General features: G+C 37.7%; 1 protein-coding gene across 2 annotated transcripts in view; it reads left to right on the top strand.

Annotated features, from left to right (window-relative positions):
- The window catches only part of LY75 (lymphocyte antigen 75), a 135757-nt gene that overhangs the window by 6699 nt on the left and 114695 nt on the right, over nucleotides 1-14363 (top strand). For both annotated transcript variants that reach the window (XM_003990798.5, XM_011285355.4), the window contains exons 3-4: nucleotides 5048-5218; nucleotides 8745-8909. In XM_003990798.5, the coding sequence (XP_003990847.1) occupies nucleotides 5048-5218; nucleotides 8745-8909 (336 nt within the window). The remainder of the gene's footprint in view (nucleotides 1-5047; nucleotides 5219-8744; nucleotides 8910-14363) is intronic.

Raw genomic sequence — 14363 nt, 5'->3', positions numbered from 1 at the left:
CCTACCAACAACATACACAGTTAACACGTATTTTGTATATGTATTACATAATGTATTCTTACAATAAAGTAAGCTAGAGGAAAGAAAATGCTATTAAGAAAATAATAAAGAGGGGTGCTTCGGTGGCTCAGTCAGTTAAGCATCTGACTCTTGCTTTTGGCTCAGGTCATCATCTCACAGTTGGTGACATCCAGCCCCAAGTCGGAGCCTGCTTCGGATTCTCTCTCTCCTTCACTCTCAGCCCCTTCCCCACTCATGCTCTCTCTTTTTCTCTCTCTCAAAATAAGTAAATAAACTAAAAAAAAAGAAAAGAAAATCATAAGGAATAGAAATACATTTACAGTACTGTACCGTATTTATCAGAAAAAAATCCACATATAAGCGGACCTGTGCAGTTCAAACCCATGTTATTGGAAGGTCAACTGTATATGAATATTGCCTATGACATAGCTGATCATGAACTTTGTTCTGCATCTAGAAACTGGATTATAACAACTTTCCAAGTCAGAAGGAGTAGATTTATTTTTTTTAAACCTCTAACTGTAATTTGGTATCACCCAAGCAAATCTTTTTCATCATCTTGTTCTGAATTACATCAAATGTTTATATATAAATATATATTTAATTATCTTATCTAAGGCTTAACCCTTATCTCACCTTTGCTCTTCTTTGTAAATTTATATAGCTTCACAGGGATTTTTCTTTTCTCTTAAAGCTCACTTAAGCTAAATTTGGCTTTCTGTCCTTCCCATAACACACACAAATTTTTCTCCTGTGGTAACCTATTTCTATTTCCTACTGAAGATGCATCTGCTTCTGAGATGTCAGGTTCTGCTATTAACGGGAAAATATTGGAGAATTAGATATGGGGTTTTCCTTTTTTTAATCCTCGATCCTTGAGTCATTGAACAAGTCTGTTTTTGCTAGCCAGCTTCCTCCTAACATTAAAAAGCAATTGCTAGGGGCGCCTGGGTGGCTCAGTTGGTTAAGTGTCCAACTTCGGCTTAGGTCATGATCTCGTGGTTCGTGAGTTTGAGCCCCGCGTCGGGCTCTGTGCTGACAGCTCGGAGCCTGGAGCCTGCTTCGGATTCTGTGTCTCCCTCTCTCTCTGACCCTCCCCCCATTCATGCTCTGTGTCTCTCTGTCTCAAAAGTAAATAAACGTTAAAAAAAAAAAAAAAAAAGCAATTGCTATTTGGATACCACTTAATGGCAAGTTTAAATTTTGTACTTTGAAAGCGTTTATCCAGTTTGGCAACTAAGAGAAAACATGGAATGACACAAAATGCCTTTTGAACTGGATTTGACTTGTTTCATCGAATTTGTTCAAAGATCAGACAGTATTATTTTCTCGGCAGGGCTCTTTCTGTCTCCTGCTCCTGATTCTTTTGAGGGATGTAGTTGTAATCGTAAATTCCTTAAGTACCCCAAGACCTTAATTTCAGTCTAACTGATTTTCTTTGTAATCTTATGGGGTTTATTTTATGCATTTGTAATATTCTTCTGAGAAGGGCACCTGTGCATTTCATATAGCTGCCAAAGTTATCAGGAGCACAAAAAAAGTTTAAGAACCCACTTGGGGTACCAACCCAGAAAGAACTAAGCAGTGCCCACAGGCACAAAGTGTTTCTTGACCTTACCAAATACAATATTTGGAACACTGGATTTTCAAATAAGAACTTTAGAGATTTCTGAGAAAAGGCTCTCATAGTTCTGACTCATCAGCACACACCTCAAGTTTTAATCTGGACAGAAGCCAGGGTCAAACCTACCTCCTCTTTTCTATTCCTTTCCAGATGATTGGTACCATCCAAGTCGTGTGTGTCAGGAATCTACAAGTCACCCTGGAATTGTCCTGCTTTCCTCTCTTACTACATTAATCACATATTAAGTCCTGGCAGTTTTACTCTTTTAAATTTATGTAGTCCCTTCCTGCTCTTAGATTAGAGACTACTGTCTTAAGGGCTTTCTCTGGCACTACTCTGTCAGACTCTGCATATTGGTCTCTGCCCTGCCTTTTGTCTAGCTAGCTGTCTAGAGATAAGAAAGATAAGACTTAAGAGTCCCAATAGAGTGAAGTCCAAGGTTACCCAAACTTGTTACAGCAAAGCAGTGCCCAACACCATAATTGAATTCCTCAAATATAGCTTTTTTATTTCTCCCTTGTATTTGCAATATAAATGTTTTTACTTATAATATGAGAAAAATTATTCGTCATTGTTTCCTGGGTTGCCTTCCTCCAACTCCCATCCCGTGTGAGTCATGTTCATCTCAGAGAAAACTTTAGTTGTATAAACTTTATGAATGAATTGCCTTTGACCAGCCTCCAGATAAATGTGTATATTGTTAAGATATCTTGAGCTCACTAGCAGCCTTCAAATTTTGAATATTTGGTGAATCCAGAGGAAATTGAATTTAGTGGAGAACTGTCTGAATTTTGAACAACTCTTGCGAGCCTGCCAACCTCTTTAACCATTGAAGCTATTTTGCCTCATGTTGCAGAAGAAATTAATGTTAGTTTTCCATGTAAGTGATTCAACTCACCAATTTGTACCTATTTCAGAATAAGCTGTTGTTTTGAGAGTGCAATCATCATAAATTCACACATTCAGAGAAGATTCTTCTCAGGAAAAGGCTGTCTCTCTAGGGAAACCCATAGGATTTAAGAGGTCCAGCAGCAGTGAAAAATGTGTGAGAATAAACCTCTTTGTGAACATTTAGCATAAGTTAGCTGCTACTGATGTGGTGGTTGCTATATCCTTATCATTCTTCAAACGATATTGTGAATAGGAGAGTTTTTTAATTGAAACCCAGCTTTAAGGTATGAAACAGAACTTGAAACCTGAGAAGGCAGCCATTAAAGTCACAAGTTGTGCTTAACATGTCAAGGACTCTAATGAGGGAGCCAGTTCCCATCCTTGTCACTTACAGTTTAGTGAATATTTTATTTAACTACATTGCAAAAAATGGAGATTTCACAAAAAAGTGTAATACGTGCCCTATAGATCTCATAGGTTTATGGTAAAGAGCAAGTAAAAGAAATGTATGTGAAAGCACTCTGTATTACAGAAACACAAGACTTTTTAAAAAGGAAGAAACTGAGGGTTCTACAAGTAATAGTTGCTGTGTTCAGGGACTCCTTTTAAGTACTACAATGTTGGAAGAGAAATTGTCATGAACTATTGGGAGCTTTGGTATCATTAAAAATAGAACACAGGTAATAAGCAGATTCGTTATAAAATGTAAGGCCAAATTACTCTTTAACAGAAATATCCTGTCCAAAATCATTTATATGTCAGAGGAAAATAAAACCAGTGTCCCTTAAAAGATTGTAAATAAAAGCGTCTGGATTATTCTTACTTTTTGCTGTACTACTGCTTAATATATTCTAAACTGTTAAATCAAGTCTCATACTTCAGTTAACTGAATATTTGAGAATGATAAAGGACGTGGAATCAAATACTATCTTAAGTACACTTTTAAGCAAATCTGTGAGACATTTTGATGGACCCTAATAGCCTGGTAAAGGGTGATAAGATCTGACTATTATGCTTTACCTAATAGCCACTATTTGATCTGATAATGACCTTGGTTTTAAACAAATTGAGGGTATGGAAAAAGGTGACCAAAATAATTACATAGCTAGCTGTTCTATAAAAGCCCTTTTCCAAGAGAACTGTTATCCGCATAAATATTGAGCACTTTCTTTAGTATTTCCAGGCATATTTGTGGTTGAAATAATTTTTTAGTTTTTATCCATGCACCAGGGCAAATTATTAAAATGAAACTCAACAGATGAACATAGGGGAAGGGAAGGAAAAATAAGATAAAAACAGAGAAGGAGGCAAACCATAAGAGACTTTTAAATACAGAAAACAAACTGAGGGTTGCTGTAGGGGAGATAGGTAGGGGGATTGCTAAATAGGTGAGGGGCATTAAGGAGGGCACTTTTTAGGATGAGCACTGGGTGTCATATGTAAGGGATGAATCACTGGGTTCTACTCCTGAAGCCAAGACTCCACTGTATGACAACTAGCTTGAATTTAAATAAAACAAAATGAAAACCTGGTACTAATACCTCTCTGGCCACCAGCCAGCCCCATGACTTCCCAGACGAAGCTGGTTCTTCTTTTATAACATGAATTACCGTGCCCCGCTCTTCTCCAAGAACCATCTCAGAGATCCAGCTGTTCTTTCTCCAACTTCCTCAAAACCCACAACCTCAGTTCTACCACCAGTCTGTGAGCAATGGGGCTATGCGTCCATCTGCCTAACTACACCTGGTTCCAAAGTCCACACCCACCCTCAGTGACTCCAAGGTATTTTTCTGGCCCCACTCTTACTAAATAAAATAATTTAAAATGTAAATTTAGTCTCAGGCAGAGATCCCCTTCTGGTGAAGTAGTCTTCCACCCATGGTAATCAGTTGATCCCTGCAGGATCAAGCCAGGATCATTTAGCTCTTTATCACACCATAATAAATGATGCTTTACATGGATTATCTCATTGAATCCTCTTGAATATACCTATTAGCTAGATACTATTATTCCTAGTTTGCAGATACAGAAACTGAGGCTAATAGAAATTAGAGAGCTTGCTACAGCCACACAGTCAGTGGGGGAGCCAGCATTCAAGTACAGATCTGACCAGCCAGCTTCCATGCTCTGAATTTCCACGCTGTGCAACCTACTTAGATACTGTATTCTCTTTTTTTATTATTTGTTTTTTTAAGTTTATTTATTTTGAGAGAGAGAGAGAACACAAACAGGGGAGAGGCAGAGAGAGAGGGAGAGAGAGAATACCAAGCAACCTCCATGTTCAGCACAGAGCCCGATGCCAGGCTTGAGCTCAGTCTCACAACTGCGAGATCACGACCTGAGCCAATATCAAGAATCGAATGCTTACTTCACTGAGCTACCCAGGCACCCTGATAGTGTATTCTCTTAAGCTCAAACAACAATCTTTCTTTCACAGAAAATTTAGGAATTAGTTAAATGAAGGTGATTATCCAGTTTTTAACTTTCCTTTCCTTCCTCCCCACACCACAGAGATATATACCAGAGATGGGAACTCCTATGGAAGACCTTGTGAATTTCCATTCTTAGTTAATGGGACCTGGCATCATGAGTGCATTCGTGATGAAAATCATGGTGGGCCATGGTGTGCAACCACCTTAAATTATGAGTATGATCAAAAGTGGGGCATCTGCTTAATACCAGGTATGTATGGGCTAACAGGCTTTATATAGAGAGAAACAATGGATACCATTTCTGTGAAGCAAAAGGGACAAAGAAGAGTCCAAGATGACTCACAAATGACTGCAACAAATATTATCCTAGAGAAAAATATATATATTTGAGGGAAGAGGGAAATAATGTGTAGCTATGAGCTTGCTTTTAGGAGTTGGCCAAGAATAGAACCAAGACAGGATGGTATCATGGAAGACAAAGAAGGAGGGAGTATCTGTAGCATAGATACCTCAGGAATAGGAAGTGGAAAAAGCATGAGCAGTTAGGAAATTGCTGCTGACCTTCATTAGAGCAGTTTCAAAAGACCATTGGTCATAGAAGCTAAGTTATAGTGGACAGGCGTGAATAAGAGAGAAAGCCTCTTAAGGTTTATGAAATAGAAAAAGAGCAAAGATGGTGGTTTGTGGGGTAGATAGGTTAAAGAAACACTCTTAGAATGATAGACACTTAAGTATATTTATGGCCTGAAGTAGAGAGTAGGGGACAAAAGAGACCCATATCCCTGGCCCTCTCAAAATTGGTGACACTGTTCCTTCTGCTATTTGTGTGTGTGGAGCAGAGCATTTTTTCTAATTGCTTCTTACTAGAAGCAAACTATTCAGGACATGCTAAAGAGTTCACTGTTCTTTAGAAAGAGAGAGAGACCAAAGGAGCAGTTGATTCATTATCTGGCATATAACTGAGACATATTTTATCACCAGTCAGGTGAGAGTTACAGGTGATCACAATACCTGACATGTGATAAGTGCCCCAGAAATATTTTTAAGCGGTCAGTAGTTTGGAAGAATATATAACAAAGAGAAAGGAAAAATCTCCAGACCTAGATAATAATAGTTAATGCTTTTAGGGCCTTACCAAGTGTCAGATACCATTCTAAGCACTCAAACTATATCAACTCATTCAATCTTCACACAACCTTATAAGGTAGGCACCACTATTTATCCCCATTTCACAGATGACCAAAGTGAGGCACAGGGGAATTACAGCACTTGCCTAAGGTCACATAACAAATACATTTCAGAACTAGGATTCAAATCTAGGAAACCCAGTTCTGAATTCCTTGACCCAAATAACTATACTATATCATGCCTCATTCAGTAGCCAGTCTACTGGTATTAGTAATTCTGATTCCTCTTTAAGGAAGCTGAGCTTCAAAATGAAGAGTTCTAAGCAACTAGAAGAGGTTATACTGAGAAAATGGTTCTGCAGCAGAATCACTTGGAAAGTTTGTTAGAACAAAGATTTCTGGAGCCCATCTTCAGAAATTGTAATTTGGTAGCTTTGGAGTGGGGCCCAAGAATTCACAGTTCAATGAGTTCCCAGAGGATACTGGTCTGAGGACCACACTTTGAGAATTACTATTCCAGGTAGAGGCATAGGCTTTTCAACACCCAGAACCTACTAAAAGATAAATGCTGATGTTTGCTTCAATTATAACTGATATGAGGCAGAGTTTGGTCAACTAGGCACTGATTTCATTTAAACCTCATTATAGTCTGGATCAGAAATTTTAGGTGTGAAAGGGAGTGTAGAGGTTATCCAGTGCAATCCCTCAATTCTCAGGTGAGGGGCGGCAGACCCAGATTGATGACATGATCTGTCAGGATCAGACCACATTCATATGGAGTCTGGTGGAGATTCCAGGACTCCTGACACTCATTCCCCATGTATTTATTCCACTCCACCTTGCTTCCTTGACTGTTATGAGTATCAGTGTCTGTAGCTTCTTTTGGGTGGTGGGGTGAGAATGGGAGGTATTAATGCATTCATATACCTCTCAGAGTTCTTTTTAGGGACGAAGTAAGACTGTGAGTTTCTCAAAGCTGAGGATTCCTAAACCATGTAGATTATATTTTATAGCAGACATACTGCTATCCCCTGGAAGCTTCCGGATTTCAGGCATAGGGCTCCAGTGGTAATAAGGAGACTTGAGGCAATGTACTTGCATATCTACCTATTTTGTTTTCACCAAATGTCACAACCACCTATATTGCTATTTAGGCCATTCAAAAGTGACTGAAGAAGCAGCGTATGCTGTTCAAAAGATCAACAAGAGTAGATTTAGAGACCAGTGCTCTGATCACAGCTCTGCCACAAGCACCTCTAGATCTTTGTTCCCATCTGTGAAATGAGAGCATTAGACAAGATGACCTAGGAGGGCCCTTCCAGCTTGAAAGGCCATGAGTCTAACATGTGATATGTGACTGATGATGGGAGGCTCTTTGCAAAACCCCCAGAGTGGAGCCTGGGACACATGCGATACAGCCTATATTAGGTTTCCTCTTCTAGACAGTATATGGGAGTCTCTAAGTATGTTTTTGAACCAGCTGTATCAAGATCTATATATCTCATGTAAGAAATAATTTGAAGGGTCTTTGTCTGGAATTGTAACTGCTTTTAGATATTTGGGGTTTTTTTAACATTTATTTTGAGAGAGAGAGAGACAGAGAGAGAGAAAGCAGGGGGAGGGGCAGAGAGAGGAGAGGAAATCCCATGCAGGCTCCATGCTGTCAGCACAGAGCCCAACTCGGGGCTTAATCTCACAAATCATGAGATCGTGACCTAAGCCAAAATCAAGAATTGGATGCTTCACTGACTGAGCCACCCAGGTGCGCCTAAGTATTTGTTGAAGAAAATAACATGCACATTATACAACGAACATGTACGTCTGTATATGTATGCACACACGTGTACATATACATATGTAATATTGATTGTATAATATTAATTATATGTCATATATTAAATCCTCTGTTAATATATTAAGGAAAAATTCAGACTGAGTTTTTTTTTTTTTTTTTTTTTTTCAACGTTTATTTATTTTTGGGACAGAGAGAGACAGAGCATGAACGGGGGAGGGGCAGAGAGAGAGGGAGACACAGAATCAGAAACAGGCTCCAGGCTCCGAGCCATCAGCCCAGAGCCCGACGTGGGGCTCGAACTCACGGACCGCGAGATCGTGACCTGGCTGAAGTCGGACGCTTAACAGTCAGGCACCCCCAGACTGAGTTTTTCAAATAAGGTAGTCACTTGGGTTCTACATTATGGGCATTTAAGCAACATGTCTGCACACACACATACATACAGGAGTTTCACTGCAAACTGTGGCAAACCCCTCTGCCATCTGCCGCTATCTACAAGTGAACTTGTTTTTCATCAGCTCAGGAGTTTAACAATGTGAACACAGTTGAAGACTCCTACGTTTAGGCAGAGGGCAGGCAGGGGCTAAAATATGGCATTGTAATTGGTAGGGGATAATGGGAGAGTAGAGGATAGGAGAGTGGAAGCTTTCATCAGCCAAGGTCATTTGGTTCCTATGACTTCAAAATTTCTTTGTGTAACCAAAGAATCAAAACGTGGTCATTTGAACAATAAACTTCAATTTTAGTATATCCTAAGAAGATGGAAATTGAATTGCAGTATTGGTAAACATTCTTAGTAATATAAAACATTATGCCCTTACTTCATGATGGCTAACATATCTTTTTATCAACAGAAAATGGCTGTGAAGATAATTGGGAAAAGAATGAGCAGATTGGAAGTTGCTACCAATTTAATACTCAGGCATCTCTTTCTTGGAAGGAAGCTTATGTTTCATGTCAGAATCAAGGAGCTAACTTACTGAGCATCAGTGATGCTGATGAATTAACTTATCTTAAAGGTAGGTTTGCATGTGGTAGACCAAACTGCCGGGATTGTAAAGATGCCATCTGTCTACCTCTATTTTCATACCTGGGTATGTTGATTTGTGTATATATCTTTCTGTCTTTTCTTGGGATCTAAACATCAACACTGAAGCCCTCAAGCAAAAAGGTATTAATAGAATCACATTCTATCCATTGAAACTGCATTTCATGTTGGAGACCGAAAAGAAGTTATTGCTCAGAAAATGGAGTGAGGTAGCAAGATTAAACTGCTACCCTAAGCCTAAGAGAAAAGGTTTTGTAAAAGGTGAACATTAAACAGTTTGAACATTGAAAAGTGGAGAACTCAAGGAAGGTAACGAACATGGCTGAGTCACACTAGATGGCCTCAGTGAAACGTTCTTGTGGTTGGGTAGAGGAGTGCCATACTCAAAGGCAAGGAGAGAATTAAGAAATCTGCAAATGGTTTAATGAATGGACACATAGAGTGGATAGGAGATTTTGTTTTATTTTGTTTGTGGGGTGATGGTGGTAATTTAAGCATTTTTAATTGTGAAAACTTATACATACAAAAATAGAATATAACCTAAAAGAGACCTGTATAACCACAGCCCTGACTTTACACACTCGTTGTACACTAACATTTGTCATATTGCATTACATGGATTGATTCCGTCCCTCTTTCCTTGCTTCCCTCCCTTTAAAGAAATAAAATGTTAATAGAGTTGAAAACCCATGACCACGTCTCAAAATAACCATTCTTTGAGTGCTTTTATAACATATATATGTATAAATACAGCATATGTTTTCATTATATAGATCTATAATACACAGATATGAAAACATAGATTAAAACAGATATAAAAACATATCTAGGTTTTTAAATGATACAAATACTTATTTACCCATATGTAAGTTTATACGTTGTCAACTGCTGCTGTTACCTTGTATGAATAAACCACAATTTATCCATCCCCCTATTGAGAAACAGGTTGTTTTCAGCTTTTCCTATTACAAATACCACTGTAAGGAACATCCTCATATGTGTCTCATGGGGTGGACATGTATGAGATTTTTACTTGAGTAGGAATTGCTTAGTCATGGGGTACACATCTCTTCACCTCTAATCAAAATTCCAAATTACTTTCCAAAGTGGCTGTATTCATTTACACCTCTGCAAGCACTTGATGTTGTCAGACTTAGTTGGCCATTGTGATTAATGTGAAATGGTTATTTCATTTGTCTTTTATATTTTCCTGATAATTCATGTGGTTTTGTGCCTTGTGTTTATTAGGCATTCAGGTTTTCCGCTTATAATCTGCCAGGTGATATCCTTTGCCTTCTTTTTGAGTTGTTTGCCTCCTTTTTCTTATTGATCTATAGTAATTCTTTATATACACCTATCTTTTGCTGTAGGATTACAAATATCTTTTCCTAGTCTTTGGTCTTTTCACTTTTGTTGCTTCTTATTATTTAAAAATATGGTACTTTTAATTTGGTCAGTCAGTCTCTTCCGTAATGTTTTGTGCTTATTTATATTATTTAGCAAATTATTTCTTAGCCCTAGTATGATAAACATAACTTCTCATTTTTCTTCTAAAGTTTTTAATTTTGCTTTTCATGTTTACATCCATAATCCATTTGAAATAAAATTTGTAGAGGTGGGAATCTAATTTGTCTTTCTCCACATGGATGTTAGTTGATCAAGCACTATTTATTTTACATTTTTCCCTAAAATTATTCTACCTCTAATAAATATAAACTCCCCTATTACATGTGGGTTATTTCTAGGTTCTCCATTCTATTCCTTTGGTCTACTTGTCTGTCTATGTGTCTGTTCCACACTGTTTTAATTATGCCAGCTGCATGGTAAATATGGATGAGCAAGTCCTCTCATTTTTTTTTTTCTTGAATTGCCTTGGCTATTTTTTAACCACTTATTCTTTTCTATGAATTCAAGGATCAGCTTATTAATCTCAGTGAAAAACTTTATTGGGACTTTGGAATTGCATTAAATTATAGATTAAAGAGGCACCTTTGTCACTACATTATTTATTAAGTCAACTCATCCATGAATATGGTATGCCTTTCTATTTATTTGGGACATCTTTTATGTACTCAGTAAACTTCTCTAACTTTTTCCATCAGAGCATTGCACTTCTTTTACTGAAAGTTTATAAACAGAAACTTTTTGTATTATTTTTAAAAATCATGAAGCCAAAGTTATTAAGTTTCTGATGATTTGAATGAAAAAATAATCATAACATATGACAGCAATGATGTTTTAGACTGAGTACTAAATGCTTTTCATACATTATCTTATTTAATACTATATAACAATACTATGTAGGTATTTTTATTAATAAGCCTACTTTGCAGATAAGGAATGTGAGGATCAGAAAGGAAATGTAACTTGTTCAAGGTCACCCACAAGTAATTAACAGAGCCAAAATTGGAACACAGTCAATCTGACTTGAAAACAAGTTGTATCTGGCATGTGTCTGCATTTACCTTTTTTTTAATAAAGAGAATTTGTTTTTGTTTTTTTAAATTTTTTTTTTTAACGTTTATTTATTTTTGAGACAGAGAGAGACAGAGCATGAACGGGGGAGGGTCAGAGAGAGGGAGACACAGAATCCGAAATAGGCTCCAGGCTCCGAGCTGTCAGCATAGAGCCCAACGCAGGGCTTGAACTCACGGACCGCGAAATCATGACCTGAGCCGAAGTCGGCCGCTCAACCGACTGAGCCACCCAGGCGCCCCTGCATTTACCTTTTTTAAGACTAGTTAAGTTCTTTGCAGGTATAGGTGGGTCTCATGGGTTGTTTTTTCCCTTTTGCGCAAAACTCTAAGCATTATTCCTATATATGAAACAAATACCTATTGACTAATTCAGATAAATCCCATCACACTGCTTTATAATAAGTGTTAATATTTGGTAAATTCAAACTATGAGCAAAACCCTCATGTCTCCAGACAAATTAAATAATTTAATTATCATTACAACCTCATAAGGTAAGTATTTTTACCCCCATTTACAGATAAGGCAATTGATGCTTACTTAGAAATAACATACCCAACATCACACACCTCAGAAGTATCAGAACTGGGATTCAAATATCAACATATATGACTCCAGACCCCTTACTTTTTTACTATACTACTTAATCCTCTTATATATATTTTTTTCTCTTCATCATTTCTTTTCATCATTAAAAGTCTACTAGTCTTTTGTCATGCTCTTTAGCTAAAACTTTGTTCAGCCCTCCTTTCTTACTTCCTTAGCTTCACCCTTTTCCTGTTTTGTTTGATACTTGAATAATCAGAGCTCTAGAAAGGAAATCTATCAAATAAGCCTGATGGGCTAGTGGTTGTCAATGGAATTCCTTTTCAGACCTCAGTGAACCTTATAACAAATATTGTTGAAAGTGAAAAGTACCAATAAATTTAAGCCTCCTGGAATATTGACATTTGGAAACTGATGTTTTCGGTGAAGGAGAAAAGTGTCCAAGTATGACTATCAAAACCCTAACAATCTAATGATGCATTTGGAGGAGTGAATGTTGCATGATTTCTTTATCTATCACTTTTATGTTATAACTCATAAAAGTGAGATAACATATTAAATGACCCTGCTGTTTCCTAGGCCAGACTCTTCCCACATTTCATATATAGCAATAATTTTAGAGGTAAACCCTTCTCTTTCACTGTGAATGCTGTTTAAGCATAATATAATTATTATAGCCTAATTATAACTGATAGTTTCCCAAGATTCAAGCTGTACTTTAACATCTGAAACTCACAGTATCAAAATCTTGAAGTTTCTCTCTTCACTGAAAACTATCACATGTAAATATTAGGCTAGGAGAGGGAGGCCAACAAAAGTGACTCAGAGATTTTGTGATCCAAGTGCTTGATCTAATTGGGGAAAAGAATTGTACATATGCAGAGCATAATGGAGAATGTTATTCCCAAATGATTTCTAGTTTGGTAGCTAATGGTAGACTAGGGAATCTACTGCCAGAAAAAAAGCAGAAGCAGCCCCTTGAAAATAAGTCCCATGCAATCTAAAAGAGCTTTCTTTTTCCTTTCTGCTTGCCCTGCACTTAGTTTTGTTTTGATTTTGTTCTTTTGGGGATGGGGGATTCTGGATTTTGTTTGGGAATCAGATCTCCCATGGTTCTAGCCTTCCCAGGGAACCTCTAACCACAGATTCATCCCAGAGTTACAAAAGAAGACCCAACAGTCCATTCTTCCTCATTTGTCTCCACCCTGAGAGGTTGTTCACTTAGAGTGGCCTCAACAGGTGCCCCAAGGCTAGGCTACTTCTAAGTGAGGGCCCCTTGCTGGTTTGACCTTCCTTATACATTAGAAGAGGTTCTTTTCTGGCTCCTTCCACATGCAATTACCATTATCAGGCCTGTAGTCTCCCTTGTGGGGAGAGGAATAGAAATAGAAGGTCAAGTCTGAACAGGTTTTAAGGACAGTGACAAATATCGACTTCAGTGAACTCTCTTGTTTGATTTGATTAGGTATGGGGATTTATGCTATCAATCGTCTGTTTCTTGATGGCAAAGATGGGGTGAGCAAAGTCTCAAATTGGTCAGCTTCTTGCTTGGACAGTATGGAGAAAAAAATCTAGCTTCAGATTGTCCAAGCCATAAAAGAAATACCTGCCTTTCATATTTGACCAACCCAGATTTTTAGAATCTATTTCCCATTCACATTCACCTGGCATAAAACACATAAAGAACATTCCTGTTTGTCAACACAGTCAGTTTTAAAATCCTATAATTCTATTGAAGAATAAGTCACCAATACAGCTCACAAATAGGACAGTGTAATTAAGCAAATTATAGGAACTATCAGCTTCCAAAGTTCATTTAGTTTCTTCATAAATATGTACTTCCCATGTGCAGGTAAGCAATAGGATTATTCAAATATCCTCCTGGGGATATCTGAAAAGTCTTCATGGAAAGAAGGACATTGAACTTGGGAAGGATGGGAAGGATTGGTCCTCCATAGTATCCCCATTAAAAATTAATAAAGGGAATTTGGAATATCCTGTAATGGTTGAGTTGGAGTGCCATAAATATGTCATAGTTTCCAGGACTTCTTTAGGAAGGCTAGAAAACTAATTATCCTAATGAGAAATTTACATTGGATTAAATCCTCAGTTTGTTTGCCAGCACTTATGCTAACAAGGTGAAAGAAAAGGATGAATCCAAAGTTCCCTTCAGTATGCTCTTCAAGCCATCTACCCAAATACCCACCTTTTCCTCCCTTAGAGAGTATCCTTACCATCTACTTCCTTGAGAAAAGTGAAGCAAACCCTTAGTTTCCCATCCTAGTACTTACAAACTTATCTGTATCTGTCATCCCTCCAGTTTGTTCAAGGTTAACTCCTTCCCCAAAGCTGTTTGTATCCACATCAGGTGTTTCTTCTCCCTCTTATATTTTCATTGATTCTC

The sequence above is a fragment of the Felis catus genome, chromosome C1, assembly GCF_018350175.1.
Source record: "Felis catus isolate Fca126 chromosome C1, F.catus_Fca126_mat1.0, whole genome shotgun sequence".
In the NCBI taxonomy this organism is placed as follows: domain Eukaryota; kingdom Metazoa; phylum Chordata; class Mammalia; order Carnivora; family Felidae; genus Felis; species Felis catus.
The sequence above is the reverse complement of the archived record's forward strand: the minus strand, read 5'-3'. Positions and strand labels throughout refer to the sequence as shown.